The following is an 11,296-nucleotide window of genomic DNA, read 5'->3' as shown; positions in this document are numbered from 1 at the left end:
GGCTCCCAGGTTCCCAACCACGGGACTCTGCATGCTTCTGTGTTTGTGAGCACGGCTGGAAATGCTTCATAGATTTCACAGATTTCATAGACATCAGGGCTGGAAGGGACCTCGGGAGATCATCGAGTCCAGCCCCTGCCCAAAGGGCAGGAAGTCAGCTGCGGTCATAGGATCCCAGCAAGATAAGCATCCAATTTACTCTTGAAGGTGTTCAATGTAGGTGCTTGAACCACCTCCGCTGGCAGACTGTTCCAGACCTTGGGGGCTCGGACAGGAAAGAAATTCTTCCTTACGTCCAGCCTGAAACGGTCTTGCAGGAGTTTGTGACCGTTCGACCTCGTCATCCCTCGGGGCGCTCTGGTGAACAGACGTTCCCCCAGATCCTGGTGGTCACAAGGCTGAAAACCTCTCCCAGGGAGCTGGGGTTGTTAGCGCTGATCCTGCTGCCATCATGGGCAGAGACACTGAGACTGATGCGTCTCCAGCACAGTACAGCTGTCCCAGCCCTTCCCTGTGCTGCGACGACACTTCCAGCACAAATCCAGGCCCGCCGGCGCTTTCAACTCAGAGAGTGCCACAAGTTCGGCTCCTCGATCCACCTCTTAGGTGCCTAAATATAAAATGACCTCCTCCCACCGGGGCTGAACTGTCATGAGTCTCACTGAGCCAGTGGGCATCGTGGGGATTCAGCTCCTTTGGCTCAGGTAGATACATAATGTTTCGAGCAAGCTGGAAGCAACGTCTGATCGAGAAGGCGGGTTCCTCGGGCCGGGAACGCCGCATTTGAACCGTCCCAGGTTGGACAAACTTCCCCCAAACTGGAGGCAGGCGATCCGGAGCCTGCACCGGTTGGTAAAATAGACTTATTGGCAGTTTTGCCACTGAACCTGACTGAAAGGACCTTTTCTTGGATGCGGTGGCAGGACGTAGGGACCTCTCATTTCTCCAGAAGGTTTTGGGAGGCTTTTGGTCTGATTCAGCTAGAAACCAAGTTTCAGGGGGAAAAATGGGATTCCCCTAAGCAGAACCCGGCATTTGGCTGCTTGGCCAGGGGAGGCCCAGGCCACACTCGGTAAATTTGACAACCAAAGGAATGGAGAACGGTGGAGCCCCATCCCTGGCCGGCTTCCTGGCTTCGGTTATGCTCCTCTGAGCCTGGGGCTGTAAGGACGAGGAATGAGAAGGACGCTGCCTTCCTGCCTCTCCGGGCCGGCGTTCACTTTTCCTTGCAAAGCCTTTGCTTAGCCCCAAGCAGCTTGCGGCTGCGATAGCCAGTCGGGACCGACGTTTGGAAGACGCCGTCCCCAGATTAATTCAGCCCCGATTCACTGGTCTCAGAACAGCGCTGCCTCAGTTTACCCCACCTCTGATGCCTCTGCCTCCAGCCCACCCGCAGCCTGGGCAACACGACCGAGCAAGTCCAGCTGCGATGGGACCTCGCTGCGGATGACGGAGCTGCACCGGGGGTAGATGGTTGCTTGGCTTGTCTGAAGGAGGCTCCCTCTGATCGAGTGGTAGATATCTGGATGCTTTAGAAAATCCCCCGGGGCGCCTAAACACCATGAAACAGCTGTCTCAAAGGAGCAGCGCTTCTCTCGCTTCCAGACAGGATGGTTGTAGGGAACAGCACGCGTGTGGGTGCATGCATGTGTGTGCATACGTGTGTGTACATGTGTGTGCACAGACACCGTCTGCAGAGTTTCGGAGTTTGCAAGAGCTCTTCTGCTTGGTGCGATTCCCGATAGCTGGCTCGGGGAGAGGGGGGCCGTTTCTGAATGAGAGGAGACCTCTCAGCTCCGTGACGTTGCCAGCTCTTTCTGATTTCATTTTAATGAAATCATGTCCCAAGGAAGGCTCCACGTCTGGAGTTACGACTCAAACCCCGTGATCACTCATTTTTATATATACACGAAGGAGGGGGGAAGCGTTTCCATAGAGAGAAAAAAAGATATCGCAGCCCGCTTAATAACAATAAAAGAAAAGGAAGGATACACAAGTTCAGGCTAATGTTCCCGATGTCTTTCTCTTTACTCTGAGACAGCTACGTGCCACCGTGAGCTCTCTCTCGCTCCTCCTGACTGCCGACGACTCGCAGGTGAGTGCACTGCTTGCAAATCGCTTTATTAAGCAGGAGCTGGCTTCATTTGCACAAAGTTTGAATATTTCAGTGCTTCTCAGGGGTGCCCGGGTCCTTGCCGGGGAGCACGTTTCTAGACAAGCGAACGCATTTCCATGCAAAACGAGGACAGGCAAGAAACCGAAAAGCAATTTCAGGAGCTGCATTAAAGGGCAAAAAATGATCCTCTGGGTCTTTTCAGCGACTGAGGCATGTGCAGAATCCGGCTCCGGCGATGGGAGCAGGAGATGGGTTTGTAAAGGGCAGACACAAAACGCTGCCCCGCGTTTCAGGAGGGAAGCGCAGGCAAAGTTAGCCCATCAGCTCGTCTCAGCTGTGGTTTTGGGGTGGTGGAAGCCGAATGAGCTGTCTGCAGCGGGCGCCTACCTGCTTAGTTTGAAAAGCAGGTGCAACAGGCTAAGAGGCAACTGGACGGCTTGACTCCGGTGGAAATTTGTGCTTTGTGTTGTCCTCGCTGCTGTGACGCGCGCTGGGCAGCCCAGCGGGGTAAATTAGACACAAATCAGCTCTGCTTCTCCTCTTTGCCCGGGAGGCAAGAGCGAAATAAGGCAGCATGAATAGCTTTGTCCCCGGCTCGGCGCATGCAGTTTCTCCTTCCTCTGAGGAAGGTCTTCCAGGGGATGCGAACCATAGTGACGTCCACTGTCCGGAGCGTCTCCGAAGAAAGCCAGCAACCTGCCCGTGGGAGTGACGGCCGCTTGGAGCAGCCCAGCGGCCGTAGGGCACTTCTTGCAAACGCCAGGCGGCTCGATGCAAGCCTCGGTGGCCTTGGTGCCACCGCTTTTCATCTCCTTTCACCTGAACTTCACCTTGATTTTCTGCGTAGCTAGGAGGAGAGTTATTTGCTCAGTCCAAGGGGGCACCGGGATGCTGAGCCGACAGGATGGTTTCCAGGTGGTTTCTTTTTCCAGTAATCCAGGGAAGCAAATGCATTAGCCAGGCAATGAGAAAGAGCTTTGCTGCATTTTTCCCCCCTTTGAATGCATTAGGCTGTTAACCCTGTCCCGGGGGTCCGCAAAACAAGCAGCGATTTGGGACACATTGCAGTGGCATGTTTCATGCTTTCTAGACCCCCGGTCTGCCCCTCTTGCAACATCCTCCAAGTCCCCAAAGAGTTTTTATAGACGGGATAAGCCAGCTGTGTCCCGGATGATAGTGTGGAGGGTGTTGGGCTGTGCTCGGGGAGGCTCTGGAGACGAGCAGGTTTGCATGGGCGAGCAGGTTATTGATTCAGCCGGCCGGATCCACGGGGTCGGAGGGCCTCAGCGCCGCGTGAGTATAGGGAATCGGACCAGCACGCCCAGCGGCCTCCAGTGCAAACCGCCCCGGGCTCGGACAGAGCCTGGAGAGCCAGATTGCCAGGTGGTGTAAATCCAGGGGAGAGACATGCTGATCTACACCAGCTGAGGGACGGGTGCTGTGTTTGGAAAGGGGAAGATACCCACAAGGCGAGCGTTTCGGCAGCAGCGGGACGGGGTTAAACCACGCACCCTCCCAACTCTCTCGGTCTGTGCTAGCTCGGGGATTTTTCCTGGGGAGAGACCGGGGGGAAAGGAGGCAATGCTTCCTAGTGTTGCCTGCAAAGCCCCCTGCGTCCCTGGCTCCAGAGCTGCCATTCAGGGCTCAAATCCAGAGTTAAAAGGCATCATCCTGGATTGTCCTCTTAGCATCTCACAGCCGCCTTTGAACCCTGATTATGAAAGGGGCTGAGCCTTGCCTTGGGCTGCCAAGGGCCCTTCCCCTCCCACTGGCTTCAGTTGCAGAGGAGGGGGCAGGATCAGGCCCTTGGTTTTGATTTAAAGGGCCAGTCGTACCAGAGCCTTGTCTACACTACAGCCCTACCGCTACCCTGCCCTGTCCTGACCTGCACCCTCCCTGGTCCTGAGCTCCACACACGTGCCCCCACCTCGACATGCCACCAGCCCCTCCTCGAAGCCCCACCGGCTCCTCCGGTCCAAGCTGGGCAGCCTCCTCCGAACACTCGGACGTGCCAGCCATTCACCCCTGCATCCCCTCGGGCCCCGGCTCGGAAAGGGGCCGCTGTTCCCCACGGAGGGACGCGGGCTCTCGTCTCCGGAGCCGGCAGAAAGCGAATCCATGCAAAACCCACTATCCCCCAGGATGCGCGAGCCCAGACGTGGCTCCACACGCACACGCCTTCCCCGATCCCCGCGGCTCTGTGACAGCGGGGGCAAGGCAGGGAGTTGGCTTTGCAGCCGTTGTCCCTGCTGCCTGGCTTGCGGGCAACCGGGCGGGCAGGAGGGAAGCAACGGGAGCGGCACCTCGCACGACGGTCGCACGCAGCGCGTGGGCGCGCACGGATCCTGCGCCGCGGCGGAGGCGCGGGCTGATATTTGGGGTTCTCCCCCCAGTGCTCGGCTGGGGTGGTTTAGACGGGGTTGACCCTGCCTTGAGCAGGGGATCGGATTAGGTGGGATCCGTGCGGGCCCTGCTGCGCTGTGACGGTAGGAGTCCTGCCCTGAGTTCGACACCACCCCGGGCTAAGGAGCCATCCTGAGCTGAGCGTAGCTGGGCCTGGCCCTTCTAGCTGCTGCCTTTGCATTTCCACTCCAACTATAATATATCGTTACTATACAACGGGGGAGCTGAGGGGACGGCAAGGGGGAGAGGTGACAGGGTCTCTCAGGACAAGCCGGATATGACGCCCCCATCAAGGCAGCCCACTGCTATCTCTGGATGGGGCCCTGATGCGATGGCCCCATCCCTATTCACCTCTGGCTAAGGTAGTTGCCCGTACCAGAGCCGGCCTTTATTTTCAAAAGCAAAATAAAATCAAGGACGTTCAGATCTGCCAAAAGCCACAGTTACCCCCAATAACAGCCGTCACCTTAACTCTGCCCCTGGGGAGACAGCACAGGCCCAAACTCACGGAAAGGAAGAAAATGCTATTTTGCTTTTAAATATCCCCCGCTGCAGACTCACTCTCCGGCTGCTTCTGCGTCAGGAGCTAGAAGGGCACGTGCGGGTGAATTGTGCGTTTTTGCTTATCCAGCCGCCGTCACTTTTATCCTCTCTCACGGGCTCTGACGTGTTTGGGACCAGCGGGGCAGCCCTCTGGGCCCAGCGGCCAGTGTTACCGCTGCAATGTGGACCTCGAAAGCCCCCAGGTCGGAGCGGCGACCTGTTGCACTCGTATATGGCCAGTCCGAGACGCGAGCCCGTCGTGGAGGAGGCCCGTGGTTTTCCTTACACGAGCCCACAGCGCTGTCAGAGGCACCCACCGGAGCCCCGCTCCTCTGGAGCGTTATAACGAGGTGCAGAGCGATTCTGGGTGCGGGGTCACAAATCGAAGCCAGGACTCGGTCCCGCTTGCCGATGACGGCCCACATTTAAAAGAGGTGCAGCTGCTTCTCCGGGCTCCGTCAGCCCGCGCACGGCAGGAACATCCCGCAAGGCGAGGGACAGAAGTGACACATCAGCCCGTCTGAAGCGATCGGAAACTGATTTAAACCTGGCACAACTCAGTTTCAAAATGGCCGAAACCGGTTTAAGATAAACCTGGCTGAATGCCATATCAGACTTCGCTGATTTAGGTCCAACCGATTTATGAAACTTCTGTCCCAGACGCGACAGGTATCTGTTGCAGCCTTGCAGGGGCAGAGTTAAGGTGATGGCTGCTAGGGGAGAGGGGCTGGGGCTTGTTCTGGAAGTGCAGCTCCAGGTCCTGGGGCGCGATGGCACGAAGTCCAAGGCTCACATCAGGCCCTGGTACGGGCCTGATGCTTTGGTTGTCACTTGTATGGGGCGGGGGGCACAAGCTTGGGATAGAAGCAAGCAGCTGGCTTGAACAGGGGGATTGTCCCTCCTCTGGTGACCCCCTAATACCCGTGCGGAGCAGAGATCGGTGATGCACCCCAAAGACACACAAGCAGGTATGTAAGATGGGGGGAGAAGGGGGATGCCAGCCAGGTGCTTGCTCCACTCTGCCGGGGGGGATCCCAGAGCAGCTTCCAGGTAAGTGTCCACGCTCCGGCCCCGTAGGTTTCCTCGGGGCCACGAGGGTCCCGGCTCGCCCCTGTGCGAGGTCCACCTGCCCCCACACAGCCCTAGGGAGCTAATTAGTAATTAGGTCTTTTCTCCTCCCCCCATCCCCACACACACACATGCATGCACGCACGCACGCGCACACACACACAAACACAAGTGTTAGCTGGCTTATGAGCTCCTCCATCACCCCTCGGGGGCTGGCAGAGGGACCCCAACCTCCACCCCGCTGAGGAGCCTCATCCAGACCTCACTTCTTGGGGTGACCCTGTGCATCTCCCTGAGACACGACCGGCGGGGGGAGGCCTGGCTGCGAGGGACCCCGGTGCACTGGGCAGGAAGGTTTGCAGAGAAGATGGGCAGCCTCAATCCCAGGGCTTGCGGCTGCAACAGGCCTCTGTCGAGCCTCCCCACCCTGCCGTCCCCCGCGGCCCTGCTCAAGCTGCACGCAGCCTCGCACTCGCTGCCGGGCACAGCTCGGTGCCTCCAGCTCCGGGGTTCACCCAGCCCAGCGCACGGCTCCCAGCCAGCAAGGGGCAGATGCACGTGGGCAGCAGGGCATGTTGGAGGGCAATGGAAATGTTCGGGGCTGGGGGACAGGACTGGTGAGGAGAGGCTGGGGGAACCGGGCTGATTTAGTCTGCAGAAAAGAAGACCGAGGGGGGATTTAATTGCAGCCTTCAGCTCCCTGCAGGGGGGTTGCAAAGAGGATGGAGCTGGACTGGTCTCAGTGGGGCAGACGACAGGACAAGGAGCAATGGGCTCACGTTGCAGCACGGGAGGTTTAAGTTGGCTATTAGGAAAAACTTTTTCACAAGGAAGGTAGTAAAATACTGGAGCAGGTTACCCAGAGAGGCGGTGGGCTCTCCATCCTCGGAGGTTTTTAAGACCCGGCTGGACAAAGCCCTGGCCGGGATGATGTAGCTGGGGCTGGTCCTGCTTGGAGCAGGGGGTTGGACTAGATGTGGGTTGCTTCTAAGCAACTTTCCAACCCTCATTTTATACAATTGTACGTGTAGAGTGACCTGTCCTCCCTCCCAGCCCCCAGTGACCATAGGGTTAGCAACGCCTTGAGCCTGGTCCCAAAGCACTGGCCCCTGCCGCGCGAGACCCCCGCTTGGGCTGCTCTGGGGACAGACGGACGACTCCAGACTAACAAACTCCCGGAGATTTTTATAGTCGAGGAGCATCCATGTCATGAGCTTGGTGTTGGCATATACCTGCCCCTCTAGCAAGCCTCTGTGCGAGCTCTGCCGAGGACCAACAGTACAGGCTCCGTTTACTCTACACCTCCTATCGGGCTGGAAGGACCTCAGGGGTTATTGCTCAGTTTGCAGTGCACTGTAAAGCCCGCTAGGAAGAGCCAGAAGACCACAAAAAGGAGCACGCAGGATGGCCTCGGCACTTACATTCAGCCTGGAGCCTTCTGTTTTGTGTCTCTGTCGAGTATGCAGACGTTAGTCTGAAGAAAAGAGCTGAGGAAAAGACAGCCATGGCTGCTCTGAGACTGAACGCACTGCCATGGGGTGACCGAGCTGCAGAGTAGCTGGAGCAGATTAAAAGCAAGGGGTTTCTCAAGAGATCGCAAAGGGTTTTGCTGAGGAAAGCAGTGTCGTTGTGCCCATTTTACAGGTGGAGGGACTGAGGCAGGGCGAGGCAAAGGGCTTGTTTCAGACCTGCCCCGCCCCTCCCCTCCCTCTGCTGTAATCAGTGGGAGATGGGCACCAGAAAGGAGCCCAAACTCCTCCAGAAGGCCTGAGACTAAAACCCAGGCCTCTGCAGAGCCCCAGCGCTGTATCCTGTCCACTGCTCGGCTGCTCGCAGGTCATGAACAAAAGCTCGGGGTTCAGTGACGCCCGGGGCTGTCCAGCTGGCTGCATGGGAAAGAGCATCCTGGAGCGGAAAATGCAAATACGTCTCAAAAGACTTCGCACTGTGGGCCCAGAGTCTCTTCCCACCGAGTGGATTTAGGCACCTAGGTGTGATCCTCCTCCTCCCTGCTCAAGTCCCCAAAAGCCTGTTAACGGGGGGAGGGGAGGGGAGGGGAGAGGCTGTTCTTCTTCCCCGTTACATTTTGTGACGTTGCCTAAAGGCTGCCGAGGCAATATCGTGGTCCAGAAATAGGTGCATTCGCACGACTGCAGGGGCTCAGAGAGGTTGGAACAGAATCACGCTCAGACACCGATGCTCACTTCAATTGCCTAATAGGTGGAATAGAAATCAGCCCCGTGTTCACACTTAAAAATGTCCCACGCTCCCATCCTACAGACTTCTGGGTAAAGTCAGTAGATCTCAAGGGGCTTTGCTGGGGCGGCGGGGGGGAAATTTTTTTTTAAAAAAATCGAGCAGTATTATTGTGCCCATTTTACAGGTGGAGAAACTAAGGCAGGGAGCAGCAAAGGGAAAGTGGTTAGGATGGAAAGAGACATCGCCTTTCATCACCTTTGTGTTGCCATTTTTGTGGTGGGATCAAGGCCAAGCAAACAGATTTCCACGCCCCTCGTCAAATTAGAAGTTGTGGCTGAGACGCAGGTGGCGTTGATTTGTGCTGCTCTTTAGCAGTAAATGTCTGTTGACTTCGTGGCATTAGAGAGCGGGCAGCCTGGGGCTACCTGGACTCTCCATCCGCCCCAGGAAGGTGCTTCGGGGGCTTCAGAGGCCTGATCCCACACGCTGCAGCGGTCTCGGGCAGGATTCGATCCCTCCAGTCCTGGGCAAAAGTTGTCCGTTGTCTTGTGGCTTCAGCGGGTGGGACAACGGGCAACCTGGGTCACATCCGGCTTCGTCTGGCAACTCTCTTGCCACCCTTGAGCCGGTGTTGGCTCAGCCGATGCAGACTGTCTGAAGAGGCTACGCGACGGGACATCGGTTGCGATGGTGGGATTTCTAGGCCGATGGCGGGTACCGGTGGGAAGGTCTCTTCTAGTAGGTCGTCCCCCCCGTAACTGGAAGCCCATCTTGCTTCCGGGCCGCGATGCGAGCCCGAGATCTGCTGCATCTCAGGCTGCTCTCTTCCCCATCGATTGCCAAGCAGGGGCTGGCGCGACACTGCACGGCGCCCTTTGAGCGTCCCCAGCCAGACACAGGCTTGTGCCTCTTGCTCCCTCCCGTGTCCTGCAGCCGGGTCCCAAGTACCGTCACGGGAGCTGGCTGGTGGCGAGTGCATCCCACCCCAGAGGCGGCTGCATGTCAGTGATGATAAGCTGCCCCTACGTTGCCCACAGACCTAGAGGCCTCTTTTTTTTTCCCCTTCTCCCCCCCTTACCCCACGCTGCTTTGCTTGCATGTGCAACGCCACGTGCCGAAGTGTCTGCCACCCTCACCCCGCTCTGTCCCTCTCCTGCCATCCAGGGTGGAAACATGTCTCAGGACAAGCTCCTGCTGCTGCTCCTGATCCTCTGCGCGGCCAGGACAGGCCTGTCTCTCAAGCTGTACAAAGCCGAGTCCGTCTTCAGCTGCATCAACGCCGCCCTCTCGGAGGCCAAGAAGAGCCTCGCGGGTGAGAACGCGCTGCTGGACAAGAGGAGCTTTGACTACCTGCCGGGAGAGGAGCCGTCCTCCGAGGAGGGAGAGGAGGAGGAGGAGGACAAGGAGAAAAGGACTTCCCCAGAGGATGCCAGGTATAAATACCTCTCCCAGGCACAGGTCAAAGGCAAGATGTACCAGAACCGGGCCCGGAGCGACCGGCGCACCAAGTTCACCCTCTCCCTCGACGTCCCCACCAACATCATGAACATCCTCTTCAACATCGCCAAGGCCAAGAACTTGAGGGCGAAGGCCGCCGCCAACGCCCACCTGATGGCTCAGATCGGGCGGAGGAAGTGAGCGCGGGGCCAGACGGGAGCGAACTCGGGGGTGAGGGGGCTGGCTGGGCTGGGGAGAGCGGTCGCGAGCCCCCGGCCTCGGCCCTCGCCACGGGGCTGCCGCTGGGTACTGTCTGAGCGCTGTGTGTTTTTGACCCGTAAAGCTACACGACATCCATCTCTCTCTTTCTCTCTCTCTCCCTCTCCCCTCTCTTGTCCTCCAAGCCCCCCGTGCTCCCTGCTGAAGCCCGTGCCCAGAGGAGGCAAGACGGAGGTTTCCCCGCAGGGGAGCAGGATGTTTGCATCACATCATGCAGGCCCCAATTAAAGTTGCCGTCTCTCGAGTTTCCAATTCTTTTTTTTTTTTTTAATTTTACTTTTTCTTTTCTTCTTTTTTTCACTTCCCGGGTGTTCGGCCTGAGCTGGGCAGGGACAGGTCCTGGGGTTGGGGCTTTCTGCAAGCCAAGAGACCGCGCTGAGGATAAAAGGGAACGATTAGGGCGGCTCCCGGACCCCGGTGCCCTTCAAACACAGGCACCAGCCCCAAATCCAAAGCAGCTGAAGAAGGGGAGCTGGACAACACGCTAAGGGGGTAGCTCCTTTGCAGGCGACCCATAAAGCTCCCTCGTAGACTGGCTAAAGGATAGAAACAGCGCCTCGCACCGCATGGACCTGGTGTACGTGCGAGCGCGAGGGTGGCGTTTCATTCACCCTGCATTGGAGACATGGCCGCATAGGAGGGCAGGGGCATTGCCCTTGTTTTGCCCTCACCTCTCCGCTGTTCAAACTCCGGTTGCTTCTGTCCTGTGCCCCTGGATTGTGATTTGTGCAAACTCCTTCCCCCCAGCTCAAAAGCACATAGTAGGACACTGCATCCCATCAAAACCCTACTCGCAGGACCTCACCCCCTAGAGCCAACAGCTCAGTTAGGCCCAAACCCCCTCCTTTCAGATCAGTGGGAGCTTTGGATGTGAAATCGGTACCGGCCCCGGCCCCGGCCCCGGCCCCGGCCCCGGGTTGGTGGCAGGCCAGGGACTTCATTACAGCAGAAAAAGGCAAAGTTAATTAGGGGCTCTCTGAGACCAACCAGACAAGCCCCCTGGAAGGCAATGGACAATTGCATTGCCTGGCCAGTTGGTCCCGTGACGGACAAACCTCTCTCCGCTAACGGGGAAGGGATGGGAGCAGGAGCCAATTGACCTCAGGGTACAAAAGCCATCGCTGTGTTGTTGTCGCCGATCTGGCCTGCACTGCCCCAGCCCCTTCCAGCTGCTCAGCAAGTTGCAGAGCATGGTACAAATGACTCGGTCGCATCAAAGGTTTGCACAGACAGCGCTCGGCATGTGCACAC

General features: G+C 57.8%; 1 protein-coding gene across 1 annotated transcript; it reads left to right on the top strand.

Moving 5' to 3' along the window:
- Window positions 1-490: 490 nt before the first annotated feature.
- UCN3 (urocortin 3) lies at window positions 491-10,275 on the top strand. Its single transcript, XM_090041534.1, has 3 exons — window positions 491-1,729; window positions 2,042-2,095; window positions 9,494-10,275. Exons 1-3 carry the CDS (start codon window positions 1,562-1,564, stop codon window positions 9,965-9,967), a joined length of 696 nt encoding a protein of 231 aa, XP_089897660.1. The 5' UTR covers window positions 491-1,561; the 3' UTR covers window positions 9,968-10,275.
- Window positions 10,276-11,296: the final 1,021 nt, after the last annotated feature.

The sequence above is a fragment of the Crocodylus siamensis genome, chromosome 4 (genome assembly GCF_052110815.1).
Source record: "Crocodylus siamensis isolate JL-2025a chromosome 4, ASM5211081v1, whole genome shotgun sequence".
NCBI lineage: Eukaryota > Metazoa > Chordata > Crocodylia > Crocodylidae > Crocodylus > Crocodylus siamensis.
Note: the sequence above shows the minus strand (reverse complement) of the source record. Positions and strands in the feature narration are given on the sequence as shown.